This window comes from Microcaecilia unicolor, chromosome 7, assembly GCF_901765095.1.
Source record: "Microcaecilia unicolor chromosome 7, aMicUni1.1, whole genome shotgun sequence".
Lineage (NCBI taxonomy): Eukaryota > Metazoa > Chordata > Amphibia > Gymnophiona > Siphonopidae > Microcaecilia > Microcaecilia unicolor.
In genome coordinates this window covers 96,422,702-96,441,206 of record NC_044037.1, presented here as the reverse complement: position 1 = coordinate 96,441,206, position 18,505 = coordinate 96,422,702, and the positions used below count along the sequence as shown (strand labels likewise).

The window sequence follows — 18,505 nt, the reverse complement described above, 5'->3', positions numbered from 1 at the left end:
GCCCCTTTTCAACTTTCTCCGGCCCCACGACGGAACGTAGTTGAAGCTGCCCAAAATCGGCTTTCGATTATGCCGATTTGGGCGGATTCAGGAGATCGCCGCCCATCTCCCGATTTGTGTCGGAAGATGGGCAACGATCTCTTTTGAAAATCAGCTAGATAGGTACAAACACACACACATGCAAAAGCATTCACAAAACACACATACACACGCAAATCATTCACAAAATATGCAAAGCATTCACAAAGCACACATACACATATGCAAATCATTCACAAAATATGCAAAGCATTCACAAAGCACACACACACACAAAGCATTCACAAAGCACACACACGTGCAAAGCATTCACAAAACATACGCACACACACACATACAGCCTCATACAACTCTCTTCACTAATGAGACACACTTTACTGTGGGGTCCTTTTACTAATGTGTGCTAATGGATTTAGTTTTCGCTAGTAGATTAGTGTGATCTAAGTCATGTAGCCTATAGGGATACAATGGGCTGCTCTGCTTTTAGGGCCTCGTTTACAAAGCCATACTAGCGATTCCTGTGTGGGAAATGAGAGAAAGCCCATTCAATTCCTATGGGCTTCCTCTTGTTTGCCACGCAGGAATTGCTAGCGCAGCCTTGTAAGAGAGGCCCTTAGTGCTTGCAAATCGTTTGCATGCCTTAGTAAAAGGACCACTATATTTTTTCATTCCCACAGACTTGCATGCGTTTGCAAATGGAGAAAGAGGAAACGTGCCATTTTGTCACATTATAATTGTGCACTTTTAACTTGTTTTTTTAAATGGTGGGAAAGCATCAGTGTTATTGACCATGATAGCGTGAGCCTGACATTTCACCACACACTGTCCACAGACCAGAGTTCCCCTTTCTAGCAGAAGAACATGCCCCACTCACGTGAGAACGACCTGTCCTGGTATCAAAAGGCCCCAAGCCCTGAAAATCCACCCACCAAAACCTCCTGAACATTTGAAGTGAGCCTCTGAGCCCCCAGATCCCCATTCTTCTGGAAAGCCCTTGACTCTCCCATTAACATGGTAATAGTGGCAGTTGGGGAGCATGAATGTTCCCTGTTCTCTTTAAAGCATCAAATGACACCCACTGACCCAACAATCTTCTTTGTGTGGAGACTATGAAGAGCCATCAGGTCAGTTAGCTTTATTTGATGCCTTGTAGAGAGCAAGGATTGCCCCCTTCCCCTCTCAGCACTTCAGTGGTGTGGTAGTCTCAAAATGAATAAAGAGAGTTTAATCTTGAGTAACTTATAATATCATACATATGAGCACGAGCCAAACTATATTGAATCTTGAAAAGCATATAATTCTGAGCTATAGAACTGCTCTCCTATAGCTCAGAATTATATGCTTTTCAAGATTTGGTATGGTTTGGCTCCTGCCTATATGTATGATATTATAAGTTACTCAAGATTTAACTCTCTTTATTCATTTTGAGGCTTATCTATTTTTGTTTTCCCTGACCCTAAAGGGATAAAATATATATATATTTATTTATTTTTGTTACATTTGTACCCCGCGCTTTCCCACTCATGGCAGGCTCAATGCAGCAGGCAATGGAGGGTTACGTGACTTGCCCAGAGTCACAAGGAGCTGCCTGTGCCGGGAATTGAACTCAGTTCCTCAGGACCAAAGTCCACCACCCTAACCACTAGGCCACTCCTCCACTTAAAAAAAAAGCAACAGGCTCACTGTAGCAGAGAATTTGGTTTTTTATTATCAGGCAGCAACACATTGGAAGAGATTAGCTTTTCATATGTAGTCCATTTCAAATTATATCTGATTTAGAATAGAAGTGAAGACTTTTTGTTTCAAAAATTTGTACTAAGCAATTAGATTATTTGTTATTTATGATAGTTTGTTTTATTTTGTTTTGTATAATGTCAAAATTAGGTTACTCATAATTTTTAAATTTTTTATTGTACTTCTTGGTTTAATTGGCCAATCTCTTGACTGTAATCTGCATAGATCCTCTGGGGGTCTTTTACTTAGGGGTGCTGGTGTTTTTAGCACGTGCTAAACATAGACGCGCGCTAAACGCTAAAGACGCCCATAAGAATATGTGGAGGGGGATAATCGAAGGGCGCCGGCCAAATTGATGGACGGCCATCTTCTGGGATGGCGCCGCAAAGGGGCAGAGCTAAGCGTATTTTCGAAATACGCTTGGAGCCGGCCAAATCGCTCGCCGGGGTTAGATGAGATGGCCGTCTCCGATTTTCAGCCATAATGGAAACCGGAGACAGCCATCTCAAATCCGATGAAGTGGAAGCCTTTGGGTCATGGGAGGAGCCACCATTTGTAGTGCACTGGCTCCCCTGACATGCCAGGACACCAGCCGGGCACCCTAGGGGGCACTTCAAAAACTTAAAAAAAAACAACTAAATTAGCTCCCAGGTGCATAGCACCCTTCCCTTGGGTGCTGAGCCCCCCAAAACCCACAAGTCTATACCATTACCATAGCCCTAAGGGGTGAAGGGGGGCACCTACATGAGGGTACAGTGGGTTTTGGAGGGCTCACATTTACCACCACAAGTGGAACAGGTGGGGGAGGATGGGCATGGGTCCACCTGCCTGAAGCGCACTGCACCCACTACAAACTGCTCCAGGGACCTGCTTACTGCTGTCAGGGAGCTGGGTATGACATTTCAGGCTGGCAAAAAAAGTTGTAAAAGTTTTTTTTTTTTTTTTGGTGGGAGAGGGTTAGTGACCACTGGGGGAGTCAGGGGAGGTGATCCCCGATTCCTTCCGGTGGTCATCTGGTCAGCTGGGGCACTTTTTTGGGACTTAGACCTAAAAAAAAAAAGGGTCCAAATAAAACGGACAAAATTCTCGTCAGGGCCGGCTTTCTTTTTTCCATTATCGGGTGAAGCCAGCCATCTGAATGCACGCCCCCGTCCCGCCGTCGCTACCATGCCGACACGCCCCCTTTGAACTTTCGCCAGCCCCGCTACGTAACGCAGTTGGAGATGGCCAAAATCGGCTTTCAATTATGCTGATTTGGCTGGAATCAACAGATTGCTGCCCATCTCCCGATTTGTGTCGGAAAATGGGCGGTGATCTGTTTCGAAAATCAGGCGGATAGGCATCTTTAGTGTTTAGCGTGTGCTTATTTTTAATGTGCGCTAAAAACGCTAGCACGCCTCAGTAAAAGACCCCCTTAATGAGGTATTTGTCGAATATAAAAGCAAGCTGTTATGTTATGTTAAAGTTATTAGAATGCTTATCTCTTCCCAAGCACAGCAGTCTTCTCAGCTTTTTGGTTTCGTTTCTTCTGTTCTGCTGAATAGAAGTGTATCAAAGCTTTCCCATCAAATTTTCTTCTATTTTTTTCTTTTTCTTTTATGAAATTTTAACAAACATAAGTAGACACTTGAAAAGAAATAAGAGCAGGTTATCCTTCTGTTATTTTTATTATTTTTTTCAGTATACTGTTAAACTTCTTAGATATTATCTGTCCTTGTGTACTCTGACTAAATTTATTTGGGAACCCTTCCACCTTGAAGACCTATACCCATTCTATTTGGGCTGGAAGGATTCCGGTCATGACCTGGAAAACTGTATGTTTTGTATGGTCACCTTGATAACCCAACAAATAACAGGGCTGAATATCTCCAGCACTATTGAGACTATCTTTGTTTTTAGTGGTAGTATACCAGACTGAGTGATGAGAGGAATGCTGCCTCTGGCAAATACCTCCCACATGCTCAGAGGAATGTTATATGGAGTCTACTCCCTGTTGCTTTACTTTTCTGAACATTCTCAATTCAGCTAAAGCTACCCTAGCACAGTCTTTAAGGTGGACATAACAACCGCCACAATTGTATACCAGTATCCTTCTGTGCTGAAAATAAATTTAAAAAATAACTGATAAAGTTAGGAAAGTCTATCCAGTTAACTTCCAGCTCCACCCAAGCTCTGTCCATGGGCCACCCTGGCCCTGTCTGGATAGTGCTGAGGTAGTTAGAGGAAATATTGAGTAGCGCTATCTGGTTAATGCTGCTGAATATCCCCCTCAGTGGTGCTTATCTAGATAGCAGCACCTGCTATCTGGATAGGGGGAGAAGTTATCAATGTGGGCTATCACTAAAATAGGTTATTTTACTACGTGCTATTTTAGTACAGGATCTCATTGAATAAAATGGGATGACCTGTGGTAAAATAACCCTTCTTAACAATAGCCCACATTGATAACTCCCCCCCCCTCCCCAAGTGTCTTTAAATGTCAACCCCTAAATATTGAAGGAAATTCTCTACCATTTCTCTGGGTAGACAGACCCATATATTCCTTTGTTCATGGATTAAACAACTATGTGCACTGCCCTAAGACTGCATATCACATCCTTTCTTCTACTCGGCTATAATCCCAGCCATTTGTCATTCTACAGAGGCCATTGAAGTGCCACTTACCTGATCACAACCAATGATGAGGCCTTTGTCTCTAAGCAGGTATTGTTCAGCCTCTACAAGCTAATCAGATATTTTTGCCTTATAATAGACTAATGCTTTCTGTGACAATATCCACTTTGGATGGACACATGTCCCTTGAGTTAGGGACTCCCCCCCCCCCCCCCCCAAAAAAAAAAAAGATTTAAAATTAATTAAACTACAAGCACTACAAGACAGAATTAAATATCATTATTCTGTATTTTTCAATATCTATTCGCAGTGTTGGCCTCTTGTATGTTCTTCTATGAGCATTGCCTTGACAACTATTTGAATCACTATTATTACTGTAAGAAGTTTCTCACTACCAATAACAGCTGCATCAGCATCAACGACTACTTTCCTTTGAACAAAGGTTAGGAGAAACTAGTTAGCAAACACCAGTGATTCCTGCTGAATCTAATCATCAACTTTCTTCTTCATTATGATCCAAGCCTCTAGTCTTTGGGAAATACTCAACCAACTCTGCCTGTGCAGATTTGGCTTATAAATTTTCCTTTCCGTTAGTGGGAATGAAACTGGGTTGCATGCATGGATCCTTGCTATAATCCCAAATGACCATCCTTTAAATTAATCAGTTACTCCCCTGTTCACCTTTATTATAGTTTGGACTTCCCCCCTCCACCTCATTTTCTTGGAAGAAGGAGCCTGCCTTTTCCAGGTTAGGACCATAAGATCTTCACCACCACAGGAGAGAACTTGAGGATTCTACTTGATATACTTTTCACCTCCTCAAAAGACAGGAACCTTTATGTTCGATTGCAGAGGTCTCAATCATTTTGTTTGCAATGTCAAAATTAGAGTACACAGTGCCCCCTCTATTCTGTTTTTTTTTGTTCAGATAGTGAGCTTCCATATCTTCTAAGGGACATAACTACAGGTATGCTATTACATCTTCATTATCAGGAGTACCCTAAACTTGTCTTCTTTCCAGCCAGTTCCAGTATCAGTCCTTCAGCTCTGGTCCTTACAATACATTTAAGCTGTCTCCTGCTAATGGCTCCCCAGTTCCATAAACAAGGGCATCTAATCTTCCTTTACTTGGATGACTGGTTCCTCATAATACAGTCATAATCACAGCCAGGTCCATAACTCTCCTGACTGAAGCAATAATTTTCTTCGGTTTCTGCATTTCTTATCAGTTTTCCAGCTCCACCCTGAATCCAGTTATCAAATTAGACCTTCTGCACCAACAGTGGCTCTTACAGTTGGCCTTGCCATTTACTAAATATCTATGTAGTTTTCCTTCATGCTTTTGCTGCACATTATTGTTTGAACAGAGCCTCAACCAAGCACAGTGCTTTTTACTAAGGCATATCAGTTCTCACAGTTAACTGCACAGACTGCTTAAAAGCAGCCTAACACAATTCAAGACTGAGCAACCTTAGCTCATGGATCACCCACTTGTGTGCCTAACTCAGTCCTGCTTATTGACCTAAAAAGGAATGTTGATTATCAGTAACAGGTGTTTTCTGTAAATAACAGGTTTGATAAGGCACACAATCCCTCCCACCACCATAGAGCTGTCTTCTTTCTACAGCTTTTGAATGACTGAGGAACTGAGAAGACCACTGAGCATGGAAAGGACTATACACTAAGCTCTGAGCTTTTGGAGAGCAGTTCCTTTATGATGCTGTTTAGATGATGTCACCTACTTTTGTGTTTTATCAATCTTGCTCTCTATGGAAAACATCTGTTATAAGTGTGCAACATTACTATACTTCAACTGATGCTTTGTTGTAATTAGATTACAGACAGAAGTACATGGAGACCATGATAGAAGAATACCAAATGATTCAAGACAAGAATTCTCGCCTTGGGGAAAGTATTCTATTGACTAAGAGGTATATCCCTCCTTTAATTATCAAGAAACACCGCTGGCAGGAGGATGAACAGCATCAGATAGTTGCTGGTGGAAACAAGGATTTGGAGGACTTGAATCAAAGAGAAAAACTTGAATATATTTCCATTGGAACAGATAGGTTTTTTGAACCCAATGAGCACGGACTTATTCCAAGCACTGTAGTGCTACAGGGACCTTCCAGCATTGGGAAGACAATAACTTTACAGAAGATTATGCTGGATTGGGCATCCGGAAACATTTATGAAAAATTTGACTATATTTTTTACCTCAACTGCAAGGAAATGAAGCTCATTCAGACAGAGACAAGCCTGGCGAATCTGCTTCTAAGTAATTGTCAGGACCTGAAGATACCAGTAAGTGAAATACTAGCAAACCCTGAAAATCTTCTTCTCTTAATTGATGGATTTGATGAGCTGAGATTTTCCTTGGACTACCTGAATAGTAAAATGTGCAGTGATCCTCATGAGAAGACTAGCATATCGTGTATATTTAATGGCTTATTAAGGAAAACTCTCCTCAATAAATCACATTTATTAATCACTAGCTGGTCAATGGCAGTAGAAAAACTCAAGTGCTATTTAGTGACACCATGTTCCTTTGAGATCCTGGGATTTTCCCCAAAGGGCCGAGAGACATATTTCTCAAATTTTTTTGAAGATGGGCAGCAAGCTAAACAAGCCTACACATTTGTACAAGCGAATGAAATGGTATACTCCATGTGCTTTGCACCCATTGTGTGCTGGAGTATATGTACGGTGCTTCAACAACAGTATGAAAGTGGACAACCTCTGGATGAGAACCTGACAACCAACACCTCATTGTTTGTGTTTTTTGTCACTGGTATGTTAAATCACTGTTCTTGCAAACAAACTTCACAAAAGAACCTGCAATGCCTTAGCACCTTGGCAGAAGAAGGCATGAGGAAACAGATGAACCTGTTTGAAGAAGAGCAAATTAAAAAACATAATTTAGATGTAGATAATATCTTGGCCCTGTTTTTGAATGAAAACCAGTACCAGGAAGGTACCGTGACCCGTAGAACCTTTAGTTTTGTCCATTTCACTTTCCAGGAGTTCTTTGCTGCATTGTTCTTTGTTCTAGAAGAGAAGCCACAAATAAGGGAAAGTGGCACAGATCAAGGACCTAATGTGATCAAGTTACTGAAAGACAATCAAGAGGGAACAGATGGGTTTCTAGTAGCAACTGTGCGTTTTCTTTTTGGTTTGCTCAATGGAGACACAATCAGCTATATACAGAGAAGCCTATCATGTAAGGTTGATTCTCAGATTAAGGCAATCTTAATGAAGTGGGTGATGGTATCAGCCACACAGAATCCACCCCTTAAAGAACAGAAGTTGGTGGAGTTGCTTCACTGTTTGTTTGAGACTCAGGACGTAGAATTTGTGAAGGCTGCCATGGAACATTTCACCGAGATCACCCTTTCCTCTCTATCCCTGACTGTAGCAGATTGCCGTGCATTGGCATTCTGTATCAATTTTAGCTGCAAAAAGCACTCTCTTAATCTTCATGACTGCCAACTTGGATATCAGCAACTTGATGTATTAGTGTTGGGAATTGCAAACTGTCTGGATATTCGGTAAGTAGGAAAGTACTTCAGCAGATACTTTCAGTATTTACATACATTGTAATCTGTGTGCTTTTTTATTTATTTATAGATTTAACATTTACATCAACTAACATAAATGTGATGAAATATCAGAAACATATCACTTATACAATATTAAATATTATACTAACTAGTATAATTAAAGGAAAATTATTTTTTTTTCTTTTGTCCACAATTATTGGTCAAGATACTAAGAATTTATACAGAAGGAAAAAGAAGAAAAATTAAATTACATAATGGAAGAGAATAACAAATGAGCACAGCCAATACGCAGCATAATTTTCTAAGGGAAGTACCCCCATGGTAGGAATAGCCTTTTCCTTTGATTCAATAAAGACTAACAACTTCTTGGGAGTGAAGAAAATATAATTCACCAAATCAAGAGAAATAAAACATTTACAAGGAAATTTCAATATGAATGTACCACCTAGTTTCAGAACCCTAGGTTTGTACAAAAGAAATTCTTTTCTCCTTTTTTGTGTGATCTGAGCTAAATCTGGAAACACTTGAATCTTTTGTCCCAAGAAGGAGTCATTAATATGTCGGAAATATGACCGAAGAATATTATTTCGATCAAACTCAAGGGCAAAAGTTACCAGTAGTGTGGTTCTTTCAGAAATCAATTCGAGAGAGTTCTCCAAGAATTTAGTCAAGTTCAGTTCAGGGGGTGAAATAGTTTGAGGTTGTTCTTTTGATTGAGTGGATATACCAGTTATATATTGGGATCTCGTGATAGGGGGAAACCCTTCCACTGGAATCTCCAATACCTCAGTAAAATATTTCTTAAGCATATCTCTCGCATTTATCATAGGCGACTTCGGAAAGTTCAAAAATCTCAAATTGTTTCTACGCCCATTATTATCAAGGAATTCCAATTTTCTCTCTTGAATTTCTATTTCTTTAATTAAAGCTGAGGTAATATTCTGTAGTTTTTCAACCTCTCCTTCTATTTTCATTATTTTAGTTTGCTGCTCTTGAGACTGTTCGAGCAAAGTTTGATTAGACCGTTTCAGGTCTGATATTTCACTTGTTACTGTATTGTTCATCAAAAGTAAAGTACTATTCACAGTCTGAATGGCATCCCAAAGCGTAGTCATAGTTACCACTGCTGGTCTTGTTAAACCTCCGGCAGTCATAGTTGCAATCTCACAAGAAATGGAAGCAGCGACCTGCACTGATTCCTGCGGTGGTAATTCTTTTCCAGGGGTAGAAGTGCCCATAGGTCCTCCCTCAACGAACGTCGCAGGTCTGGGTAAATCCAAAACCTCCAGCGAATGTGACCCCATGGGCAGAGAATCGCCTCCGGGTCGCGGAGGAGCAGTTAGGGAAGGAGGACTCAACGTCACTCCTTCTATGCTGTGCTCGGCCCCCTGAGAGGTCGAGACTATTGAAGTGGGCATTCGTTCTCCAAAAGCACCCACTCGAGAGCTCTCCAAAGTCATCTGGCGGGTGGCGGGAGTAGATGGCACAGCCACGGAGGAAGGTACCATCGTTTTTCCCTTTCTCTTCCTCATAACGAAATCGGGAAGAGCTTTCCTTGCGCCAAAGCGTTTTCGAGTCTCAGGAGCTGGGTTGCCTCACTTCCACTTCTGTTGCCATCTTGACCCGTAATCTGTGTGCTTTGTTTTAAGTTTATGAGGTCTAATTTTATAACAGGGCACCTATGGTATCTCTGTTTTATATAAGTGACATAAAAGCCTTTGTGCCATTATAAAATATGCTCTCAGAACTATCCACAATAGCATGTAAAATGTAAAATGTGTACATATAATGTATGTATGTACACCCATACATCACAACTCCACCCCTTCCATTGCCTATGTGCAGTGCATATATAAATACATGCAGTGTTGTTGGCAGGCATACTTATATGGATATATTCAGCCATGCAATTTTATAAAACCCCTTTTCTGCATGTAAAACAGGCTGAAGATGTGCAAAATGCTTTATATAACTAACCTCATAACCAGTGTTCCATCTAAGGACTGAGTTGACATGAGCAAAATGTTTCTTCATGAGCAAAGGACTGAGTTGAAGTGAGCAAAACTTTTCCATTACTTTACCTTGTGAGCACTTCTTATAGGTACATACACACATTTTTTTTTACTGCTGTCTCAATGAGATTCCTCAGAAAGACTGGGGGGGGGGGGGGGGGGTGTTTTACAAAGGCACTTATGCACCTGTGCGTGTCCAACGTGTGTCAATTTGGAATTATCACCTGACTACCACGTGCCCTGGGCAGTAATTCCACTTTGTTATGTGCATCCAATACGCACAGCGGAATATATATATATATTTTTTACTGCGCAGTGCTAACCAGGCGGTAATCGGCAGTGTACACACGCTGACGATTACTGCCCTGTTAAAGTGTGAGACCTTACCGCTAAGTCAGCGGGTGGTGATGAGGTCTCAGGCCCAAAATGAATGCGTGGCAATTTTAATGTTGTCGCACGTCCATTTTTGGCCAAAAAAAGGCCTTTTTTTTACAGGCGCATTGAAAAATGGACCTGCGCGCATCCAAAACACATGCCTACACTAGCACAGGCCATTTTTCAGCACGCTTTAGTAAAAGGACACCTGGGTGCGCGCTATCTGGGAGGCAAGCTCACTGGTTGAGCACTTGAGGCATTCCAAGGACTGTCCATGGAGATATGCTCCCAGTTTGAGTTGGTGCGCAAAGCTTTGTTGAACCATTATGCCATTACCTCCATGACCTACAGACTAAAGTTCTGGACTTTGCAAAAGGGGGCAGATGATACTCACAGTGAGTTTGTGATCCAGCTAAGACACCAGCACCAGTGGTGGCTCAGTGGAGCTGAGGTTGAAACCCTGGAAGACTGCCAAACCTGATGGTCCTGGAGCAGTTTTGTCAGCGTTGTTGTCCAGAGGTGAGGGAACATGTTCAAGATCACCAGCCCCGTTCTCCAGAGAAAGCGGCTGAGTTGGCTGAAATCTTCATGGCTAACCATCACTGGTTGGCAAAGAGAAACCATCCTTATCCGCAGCAGTCAGGATCTAAGGGCAGCCAAGGCTCTAAGCCAAATATTCATGCAACCTCAGAGACTGTCATCAAATCATCCAGTGTTCCCCAAAAACCTAAAGACTTTAGGCATGAACATCCTTATTACCAGTGTGGGCGACCAGGACATTTCAAAGCGGATTGCCTAGATAATCCCAAGCCTGCACTTAAGAACATTTCAGTTCCTGCACCAAAGTTGGCGGCTTTCGTGGGTGGCTCCAGTCCCACGAAGGAGACCCATACAGTTGCTGCAGCACAGAAAGTTACTGGTCATTCATCAAGCAAGGAAGCAGATGGGTTTCCACAACACTACAGCTCCCCATTAACTGTGAATCAGAGCCAGGTGGCTGGGCTTGTGAACACTGGCTCTAGCATGACTATTATGACCAGAGTTAGTGCTGGAAGATGCTATTCTTCTAGGGCGCACTGCAGAGGTAGTGTTAGTCAATAGATCCAGAGAGACTGTACCCATTGCTTGAGTATTCCTGGTTTGGGGTAACAAGCCTGGATACAGAGAAGTAGGAATAATGAAAAAAATGCTGGTACCAATGCTTTGTGGGACCGACATGGGTCCAATGAACATTACCCTTGATAGCAGCATCAGCATTTCCACTGTGGTGACTCATAGTCAGGCCTGGGCAGCCCAACAAGCAGAAACAGCAGAGATCACCTCTCCAGTTCCTGACCCAGTCCATGCAGAACCAAGTGAAAGGAGGAGGTGCTCCAGTGCTTCCAGCAGCACCAGTTCAAGAGGTGACCGGGGTTGTGAGTATGGAACAGCCTGGCTGAACTGACACACCTACACCTATTGATCAGACTGTTGACCCTGATTTGTCAGAGTCACCAGCAGAGACCCTTCCAGATATGGATACTGATATAGGACAGAGACATGCTTTTCAGGAAGCACAGCACTCTGACCTAGAAGCCCTGAGGCAGAGGGCTGGTCAACCAACCAGTGAGACTTGTAAAGACTGATCCTGTTGATCCTAATAGGTCCTGGACAGCAGGAAAGCAGCTTATAGTGCCCAGGTCATATAGAGAACTACTTCTACAGATTGCACTAGCAGGACATCAGGGGGTGACACGCACATGCACTAGATTGACACAGAACTTCTATTGGCTGAGATGTGTGCCAAAGGGAAATGGGACTTGATATACCGCCTTTCTGTGGTATTTTGCAACTACATTCAAAGCAGTTTACTTATATACAGGTACTTATTTTGTACCTGGGGCAATGGAGGGTTAAGTGACTTGCCCACAGTCACAAGGAGCTGCAGTGGGAATCGAACCCAGTTCCCCAGGATCAAAGTCCGCTGCACTAACCACTAGGCTACTCCTCTACTCCAAAGAGTGGGTAAGATCCAAGATCACCCTCGAGTTCCCCTGAAACCTTTACCCAATATCAGTGAGCCATTTGAGAGAATAGCTGTTGATATAGTGAGGCCTCTAGCTGTCCCTTTCTAGACTGGAAAAATATATATATTGACAGTATTGAACTTTGCTACCAGGTATCCTGAAGCTGTAGCCGTATCCTCAATAGAAGCAGAGAAAATTGCCACTGCCATGCTAGAAATATTTTCCCAGTTAGGATATCCATGAGAAATACTCTCAGAACAAGGAACCCAGTTTATGTCTGAGCTGGTCCAAAATCTGTGGGCACACTGTGGAGTGAAATCTGTACCTACCACCCCATATCACCCTGAAACTAATGGGTTGGTGGAGAGATTTAATGGGACATTAAAGCATATGTTAAAGACTTTCCTGGAGACAGGAGACTGAGACCGGAAGAAGTACTTTCCCTACCTACAGTTTGCATACAGAGAAGTACCCTGGGAGTCTACAGGGTTCTCTCCATTTGGGTTGCTTTATGGCCGGAGGGTGAGAGGTCCTCTTGACCTAATAAGAGAACATAGGGAGGGGAAAGTTGATACCTCTGACACTCCTGTAATTGAACGTGTAGTTAATATATGGCAGAGATGAGAAGAACTTGTGAGCTTTGTTAGAGATACCTTTCAGGCAGCCCAGACTAAGCAAAAGACCTGGTATGATCATAAGGCCCGAAATAGAGAGTTTTATGAGGGCCAGCAGGTACTCATTTTAGTCCCATTACGTGAGAATAAATTTCAGGCTATTTGGGCGGGACCTTCCAAGGTCATACGGCGCCTGAATGATACGAACTATGTTATATCTATGGACTCTCAAGACAGAAAGCAATGGTAGTAGCTGTGTATAGCCCACCAGAAGAGTGTCAGGATAGTAAACTCATGCCTGACCTCTTAGTAGAGACATTGAGAGGGATCTGACACTGAGAAGAGACTATCTAAATGTATGGAATACCCTTCAGTCAAAAGGGAGAAATAGAAGGACAACAGAAAACATGTATGAGAAAGATTTCAGTATGAAGAAAGAGCTAATGCAACACCTGAAAAATAATAAAGAAACTGGAATATGTACAAGTATAGAATATGGGGAAAGCAGTATCAATAAAGCAAACATTACAGAATATCAGGAAAACACTGATGAGAGAATATCTTCATGTCCTGGTTATGATAGCAGTTTCAACCAGGAAGAACGCTCCACAAAAAATACAAAATTTCACCCAGGAAAGAGACCAGTTTCAAGTATAGAGTGTAAGAAAAGTTTCAGTTGCCGGAAATTATTGTCAACACAGCATAGGATCCCGTCAGGGATGAAATTGTTTACATGCACTGAATTTAGAAAAAGTTTTATTCATAAATCAGAGCTAACAAAGCACCAGAGAGTCCACACAGGAGTAAAACTATTTACATGTGCTGAGCGTGGTAAAAACTTCTGTCAGAAGATATTCCTTATTATTCACAAAATAAAGCATACAGGATTAAAACCATTAGCATGTACTGAGTGTGGTATAAGCTTCTGTTAATTGTTATAAACCGCATTGAACCCTGATGGGGATTTTAGTGGTATATGAGCCCTAGTTTGATTTGATTTTGATTTGATTTAATACAAAACGCTATAAGTGTCACTCAGGACCTAGAGAACAATTCCAACATCCCATAATAGCAGTATCTTCCACAAGTCACAGAACAAGCAACTACCTAGGAAAAGACAGTACCACAAACACTGCACTCAGCACTAGAACATCAGTAAATCTATTGGAAAACTAAACAAACCAGATTAGAACAGATCAATCATACTGTCAATGCTAACAGAAACACACACGTAGAACACAAACCAAGAACCACAAAATAAAAATACAGCATAGTCTCTATTATCCAACCTTCGCTAATCTGTCCATCTGGTATATCCAACGGATCCCCTGGTGATATCATCACGTTGTCGTTAAGAAGTATGCAGGTTCTTTTCCTGTTTTTCAGCTTCACACCTCAAGGAAACCATGTTTGATCTGAGACTGTGCTTCTCTGCAAGGGAACCATGCTTTGCAGCTGCTAAGCCTTCATACACCCTCATCGCCGTCAAGAAGCGTGTAACTTCGCTTCCAGTTTTCTAGTACTGTATGTGCAGTAATTTTTGAACCTGGGACCCACACCATTTTTTGATCTGAGACGCTGCTTCTAGAAGCACATGTTTGAGCATTGGATGATGGTAAAGAAAGTTCTAAAGAAAGTGAACATTGAAGATGAGCTGAGAAGACCTTGCTTTTATAGTATGGCAGCAATTTTTGGACCTGACACACTGCTGCTCTGCAAAGGCAGCAGTGTTTAGCCTGGGACCTCGATTTTGCAGTGAGGGAACCATTAAAGATGTTTTGAGCTGAGACCTTGCTTTTACAGCATGGCAGAAGTTTTTAGTCCTGATATGCTGTTGCTCTGCAAAGGCAGCACTGTTTGACCTGGGACCAGAGAGCCTGCTTTTCCTGCCAGGGAATCATTTTTTATCTGAGACTGTTCTTTTGCAGCAAGGGAACCATGGTAAGATTCTTTTGCACAATGAGTTTTATACAATACTGTATGTACACCTATTCCTGTTTGATCGTTTACATTTACAGCACATTCTTTATTCTTACACTCATTCTTAGATCTGTTTTGCCTGTGAACTTGGAGTACGGAGTTTCCAGTTTCAGTTCTGCTGTCTTGATGTCTGCTTCCTTAATCTAAAATTGCTAGTTTTACAACTTTGGGCTAGAAGGTTTTTCTTTAAATTGTATTAAATTGCTGTGCTGGTGATTTCCTATTCTTTGTGCTAAAATAGTGTGTGTGTGTGTGTGGGGGGGGGGGGGGGGGGTGCTCTCTGGGGCTGTGCTTTTCTCTACCCAGTGAAGCCATTTCATTTGCATAACAGATAGAGGAGGAGGGGTGATTAGTGTATATCCAGGTGGTAAGTGAGGGAGCTTCACTTACCTCAAACCTGTGGGATTCTTAGAGCTGGTTTGGTTTAGTAGCAGTCTGCCTGCAGGGCCGGTCTTAGCAAGTACAGGGCCCTGTGCAGACCAATTTGGTGGCGCCCCATCCTAGCCCCTCCCCACCCTAGCCCTGCCCCTACCATAGCTCCACCCCACCCTAGCTCCACCCCATTGATAAGATTATTCCATTTTTAGAAAATTTTTTATTTATGAAATTTCAAATAAAGACAAATGAAGCTAAACTTGTACAACTTGTACAAAAAAAACTGATTGAAATAAGCAGAATGCTATCATGAACCCCCCCTCCCCAGAAATTCAGTTCAAGTCCACTACAATTAGTAGTTCCAATTCTCATAACAAAGGAGAATAAAGGAAAAATACTAAGAAAAGATCCAGTACTTTCAAATTCCCCTATTTTTTAATTTAAAAAGGTTCCTTGGAAATGGATTTTATATGTGCTCTTTTCCTCTCCTAAGCTGAACATGCTTAGAAGAATGCCCCTCTTTCTTGAGGCTACAATGCTATTTGCTTTGGAAACTCAAATTCTCCTAATTACACATGATCTGGCCAGCTTAGCAAGATAAGTACCTTTTAGATGGACAATTTTTAGTCTGCCCACTTGGGATTCTTTAGGTTTTCAATAACGTTGGGCAAATTAACAGTAAAGTCTGACACTACTAGCCCTCTCCACTTGCCCCTGTCCCCACCCCTCACATACATGCATCACTTTAGCTAACCTCTTGATATTTTCCTGTCACTGCCCTTCATAAAACACTAAATTTTGACTTAATCACTGATGGGAGAATAATAGACTACTGCAATAGTATTTACCTTTAAAATGGCACAAAAGGGGTTTGAACTTCCTTCTTCCTTATAAGAAAAGCTATCATCATACCTGGCTTACCTTTGAATGGCAGTGGCATAAACTTGCTCCAGCTCGAACTCCACTTGACTGTCTATTTATTTTTAGTCGCACTCACTCGCACACCGGCTCACCTCCGACCAGGCTCCAGGCAGCTTTCCTGCTCAGTGACTCCCGTCCGCCAAACAGGAAATACCTCATCAGAAGGCGGGACATTGAGAGGGAAGTGAAATGCTGGGGTGAGCCGCCACTGCAGCTCTCTGTCAGGAGCTGGGGCCGTCGCGCTGGTGCTGCAACTGTGTGTCGGGGCTGTCGGTGCAACTGTTGGGGTCTGGGGAGGCGGGAGGCTGCTGACGGTGGGCTCAGCGGGGGATGGGCACCGTGCCGCAACGTGGCGGGAGCGGAGCGGCGGCGGCCGAGCGGGATCATGATGCGGTCGTCCGAGCGGGGGTTAGTTGGAGTGAGGCAGAGTTGAGGTGCGCCGCGCCGGGCCCCCCTAAGCGCGGGACCCTATGCGGCCGCCTCTGTCGCCTCTGCCTAAGACCGGCCCTGTCTGCCTGTGTTCTAAAACTTTTCTTACTAAACTGTTTGAGGGACTGAGGCTGTTAGAGTCCTAAAACTTTTCTTCTATAACTGTTTTGAGTATATATCTTATCTAAAACTTTAAGAGAGGAAAAAAAAACAACAAAAAACCCCCACTGTTCTTTCTTTTGCTGTGGGTCTATCCATAGGCGGTCGGTGGCCCAACTGTTTGGGGAGGCTAAAGGGGGTGGGGCCAGGGGTGGGGCTTAAATCCATAATTGTCTGATCACACACAGAAAAAAAAAAAATAAATGTCACAATTAATACCTTTTATTAAATTTAGATATTAGCTATGTATCATATGTCAAAGAATAAAGTGGTTGCTCAAAGCATATACTAACCACAATCGCTCAACTGCAAAACACTATGCACAACTTTGTGCAAAAACACACTCTGAACCTTACTGTACCATAAATATTACACTGGGCAGAACCTAATACACCAATATACCACCCATACGGAAAATGCAGACAGTCAACAATATTGAAACAAGGGATCATAATATCACAATTCTCATGTAGAGCCACAAAACATCCTAATTCATGTTTCATGTGGGATAAAATGTCATAAATAAGTAAATCAACTTTTAATGTTGAACACCTAATTCTCAAAGTGGACATATTCCAAACACTATAATGAAAATAAAATGATCTTTTCCACCTTTGTTGTCTGGTGACTTTGTTTTTCTGATTGTGCTGGCCCAGTATCCGATTCTGCTGCTATCTGTCCTCTTAACTCCGTTTCCAGGGCTTCCTTTCCATTTATTTCTTTACTTTCCGCCTTTCTTCTTCATTTCTTGTCCTACATCCATAAGTAAAAGCTGGGTCTTCCGCAAACTTGACTGTCCAGTGGATCCAGCTTTTGCCTATTTTCTTCATCCATGTGCAGTTTTTCTACTCTCTTCCTTTTCTGTTATCTCATCTCCTTCCTCACTCCTCCCTCCCCCTCCATGTCCAGCAACCCTCCTCTTCCCTTCCTTCCATCCAGCAACCCTCCTCTCCCCTGCCCTCTCCTCTCCCCTTCTTCTACCATGTCCAGCAACCCTCCTCTCCCCTTCCCTCCATCCAGCAACCCTCCTCTCCCCTTCTTCCACCATGTCCAGCAACCCTCCTCTCCCCTGCCCTCCATCCAGCAACCCTCCTCTCCCCTGCCCTCTCCTCTCCCCGTCTTCCACCATGTCCAGCAACCCTCCTCTCCCCTTCTTCCACCATGTCCAGCAACCCTCCTCTCCCCTTCTCTCCATCCAGCAACCCTCCTCTCCCCTGCCCTCTCCTCTCCCCTTCTTCCACCATGTCCAGCAACCCTCCTCTCCCCTTCCCTCCATCCAGCAACCCTCCAATCCCCTTCTTCCACCATGTCCAGCAACCCTCCTCTCCCCTTCCCTCCATCCAGCAACCCTCCTCTCCCCTGCCCTCTCCTCTCCCCATCTTCCACCATGTCCAGCAACCCTCCTCTCCCCTTCCCTCCATCCAGCAACCCTCCTCTCCCCTTCTTCCACCATATCCAGCAACCCTACTCTCCCCTTCTTCCACCATGTCCAGCAACCCTCCTCTCCCCTTCCCTCCATCCAGCAACCCTCCTCTCCCCTGCCCTCTCCTCTCCCCTTCTTCCACCATGTCCAGCAACCCTCCTCTCCCCTTCCCTCCATCCAGCAACCCTCCTCTCCCCTGCCCTCTCCTCTCCCCGTCTTCCACCATGTCCAGCAACCCTCCTCTCCCCTTCTTCCACCATATCCA

The 18,505-nt window shown here is 43.1% G+C and overlaps 1 protein-coding gene across 2 annotated transcripts in view; it reads left to right on the top strand.

Moving 5' to 3' along the window:
• Positions 1–18,505, top strand: part of LOC115474052 (NACHT, LRR and PYD domains-containing protein 3-like) — a 66,591-nt gene that overhangs the window by 15,072 nt on the left and 33,014 nt on the right. For both annotated transcript variants that reach the window (XM_030209350.1, XM_030209349.1), the window contains one exon: positions 6,221–7,934. In XM_030209350.1, coding sequence (XP_030065210.1) covers positions 6,238–7,934 — 1,697 coding nt within the window. In that variant the 5' untranslated portion in view covers positions 6,221–6,237. The remainder of the gene's footprint in view (positions 1–6,220; positions 7,935–18,505) is intronic.